General features: G+C 42.5%; 1 protein-coding gene across 1 annotated transcript; it reads left to right on the plus strand.

Moving 5' to 3' along the window:
- Nucleotides 1-506: 506 nt before the first annotated feature.
- Nucleotides 507-1,861, plus strand: LOC119306644. Its single transcript, XM_037582818.1, has 2 exons — nucleotides 507-851; nucleotides 1,323-1,861. Exons 1-2 carry the CDS (start codon nucleotides 746-748, stop codon nucleotides 1,583-1,585), a joined length of 369 nt encoding a protein of 122 aa, XP_037438715.1. The 5' UTR covers nucleotides 507-745; the 3' UTR covers nucleotides 1,586-1,861.
- The last annotated feature ends 925 nt before the right edge of the window (nucleotides 1,862-2,786 follow it).

Genomic DNA, 2,786 nt, shown 5'->3' on the forward strand with positions numbered 1-2,786 from the left:
GGCGGCGGCGGGGGACGCGGCGCGATCGGTCTGCATCGGCGGCGGCGGGTCCCTCTCCTTCGACGAGCAGAGGCGGCCGCATGGGACACAGCGGGCTCGGCCGTGCCGAGCGCAGGCTCACTTGACGTGGGAATCATATTCCTCGAAAACAGATTCGGGGATCACAGCGGATGCCTCAGGTTCTATCGTCGAACAGTTGGCATGTCAAACTATGTCTCTGTTATCAGTGTATATCCACAGGTCGGCGGAGTTGACTCTATTCAGGCTGACGCGGCAGAATGGACAGGGCTGGGATCTTGATCTCCTGCAGGGAGGTAAGGCCACACTCTTAAAACAATGGACGTGCATTTACAGAAAAACGGAATGGATCATGTAGAATGTTGATTGTCAGACTCTGGCACTGAAAGAAAGTCTTGTGACATTATCTTGAAGTTGATCCATATTTTGATTTAATGAATACTCAAGCTACTACCATCTTGATTCAGTGAAGGAGGGGTAATCTCATACTCAAGCCAGTTGAAGTCCTCCATTGACACGGTGAGGACGAGGTTAAGCGCATTATGGTCGTTTGAGTAGGAGAAGCAGCGGGCGGCGGGGCTGAGGATGGTGCCGGCGAGCGGGAAGAAGCAGGTGAGCATGTACGGCAGGAAGGCAGCGGGAACACCGCGGCCCGGTCGACGTGGGGGTAGAAGAAAAGGCGCTTGACGGAGTCCATGAAGAGCCAGGCGAGGTCATCGAAGAAGTGATGGGGAGCTCCAAAGACGGGCGTCCTCGCCGCCGGCACCACGTGGATCTGCTCCAGCAAGTGCACCTCCGCTTCCGCCATGGGTTCGCTGGCTTTGCTTGCTTGGGTGGGTTGATTTTTTTTACATAATAAAGTGGTGGTGATGCTAATTCTCTATGGGCTCTTAGTTTGTTTCAGCGTCTGTAGGTGCACTGCATGTACTTTAGTACAAAGCAATTTCACAAAGAAATTTTCGCTTTTTGTTCATCTGTGTGAACTTACTTTGCATATATGCTGATCACAGTTTAATTTCAAAATGAAAAGAGAATCCAATCCATACTGTGCTATAGTACTTTTTCGTGTAGACCAATTCAAGAGTACTTGAAATCTGATGGGGAATACTGATGGTGCCATCATTTTGGACTAATCTTCTTAACTGAAACCAAATTTAAATGCCCTAGAGGGCTTAACACTAGGATGACTTAATCCTTTCAGCATCTAACAGTTATTACAAAAAAAACTGAGAAAACTCCAGTTATGGTGAAGAATGGATGAGTGTGCTATTTATATCTTTTTCTTGTTTTGGTATTGCCTGCAGATTTGTTTCATGAAGATTCTATGTCAGATTTGAAGGTGTTGGCAAGTAAGCGGCTCTACATCTTGCCAATTCAATTTCTAATTGGCATGAGCTCCCTGTGTTCTGGACAACTAAGGTTACATGCAAAATTACCTGATCATGTAGCAATTATGATTGAGACGCATGCATTTAGATCGGGTGCTGAAGCGAGCCCGCCATTTTATTACTCTGAAAGAACTATACAGTGGTATTTGGCTATTGCTTTCAGTATTAGAGAATCATAGAAACTGATTTGCAGGGCTTATTATAGATTTATGTGACATTCCCCTATGCCATCATGCCATACTATTTATTTTGAGCAACCTTTCTATGGTATTTTGTTGGACAGTTTTTAGTGGAATGTCCAGCACCTCGATATACGTTAAATAGTGCAAGCATGGGTATATATTTTCTCTCTCTCATGTTGTATTCATTTTATTTGCTCTGCTACTTTGGGTAAATAGAATCACGCACAAGCTCCAGTTATTCCTGTGCAAAACTGATGTAGACGTGTGGACTATGTACTCCTTATTTTGTCTGCTTCAGACTTAGGATTGTAAGGAAAAGTGTGGACTATGGACTCCTTATTTTGTATGCTTCAGACATAGGATTGTAGGGAAAAGTGTGGACTATGAATTCATACCAGAACTTGATTGGCCATGGCACGTCTTCACCAACGAGACATGGCATCGGCAACAATATTCAAGATTTCCCATTTCCTTTATTTCCAAGCATCTCTCTTAAAGGCAATATATGCAGGTTCATCATTCTTGTGAGGGAAATGAAAGATGAAACAAGAAGATGTTTATGCCTACAGGCTACGGAGCATCATAATTGTGGAGCATCATAATTGTGGAGGAGTGTTGTGTTGATTTCTTAAATCCAGTAGCATCCTACTACTCGCAGTTTTTGTAGTTCAATCAAATAGTACAATTTTCAAATGATATTTGTTATGGTTAGATATAATTTTTTTAAAGTTTCGAGGTTTTGTGAGATGAGATGATGGCTCATATGTGTCATTTTGACAAAAGTCCCACTACGATCAGATCTTGCAATTAGATAATGCAATTTTCAAATGATATGTGATATCGTGATATGATTTTATTTATTTATTTCCTATGTTCCTTGTCACCGGCATTTGTGCATGAATTGGCTACATGTGTGCAAAGCTAACCAAATAAGAATGAGATGAATTACATTTCTGCAAAGCTAACCAAATACGAATGAGATGAATTACATGTCTGCAAAGCTAACCAAATATGAATTTCTTGGCCGCAGTTTTTGCCCGAGCTTACTAGAAAGAAACGATCTACGCCAAAATCACCACTCTCCTATTATTTTTATTTTCACCGCTTTACTGACTAAATTCTTCACCAGAAGCCGCGGAAAATCTTTATGAATAGCAATAACTATGTTTGTTTCTAGGCCGCCCTGCTCCATGTAAGT

Source organism: Triticum dicoccoides, chromosome 5B, assembly GCF_002162155.2.
Source record: "Triticum dicoccoides isolate Atlit2015 ecotype Zavitan chromosome 5B, WEW_v2.0, whole genome shotgun sequence".
NCBI classification, from domain to species: domain Eukaryota; kingdom Viridiplantae; phylum Streptophyta; class Magnoliopsida; order Poales; family Poaceae; genus Triticum; species Triticum dicoccoides.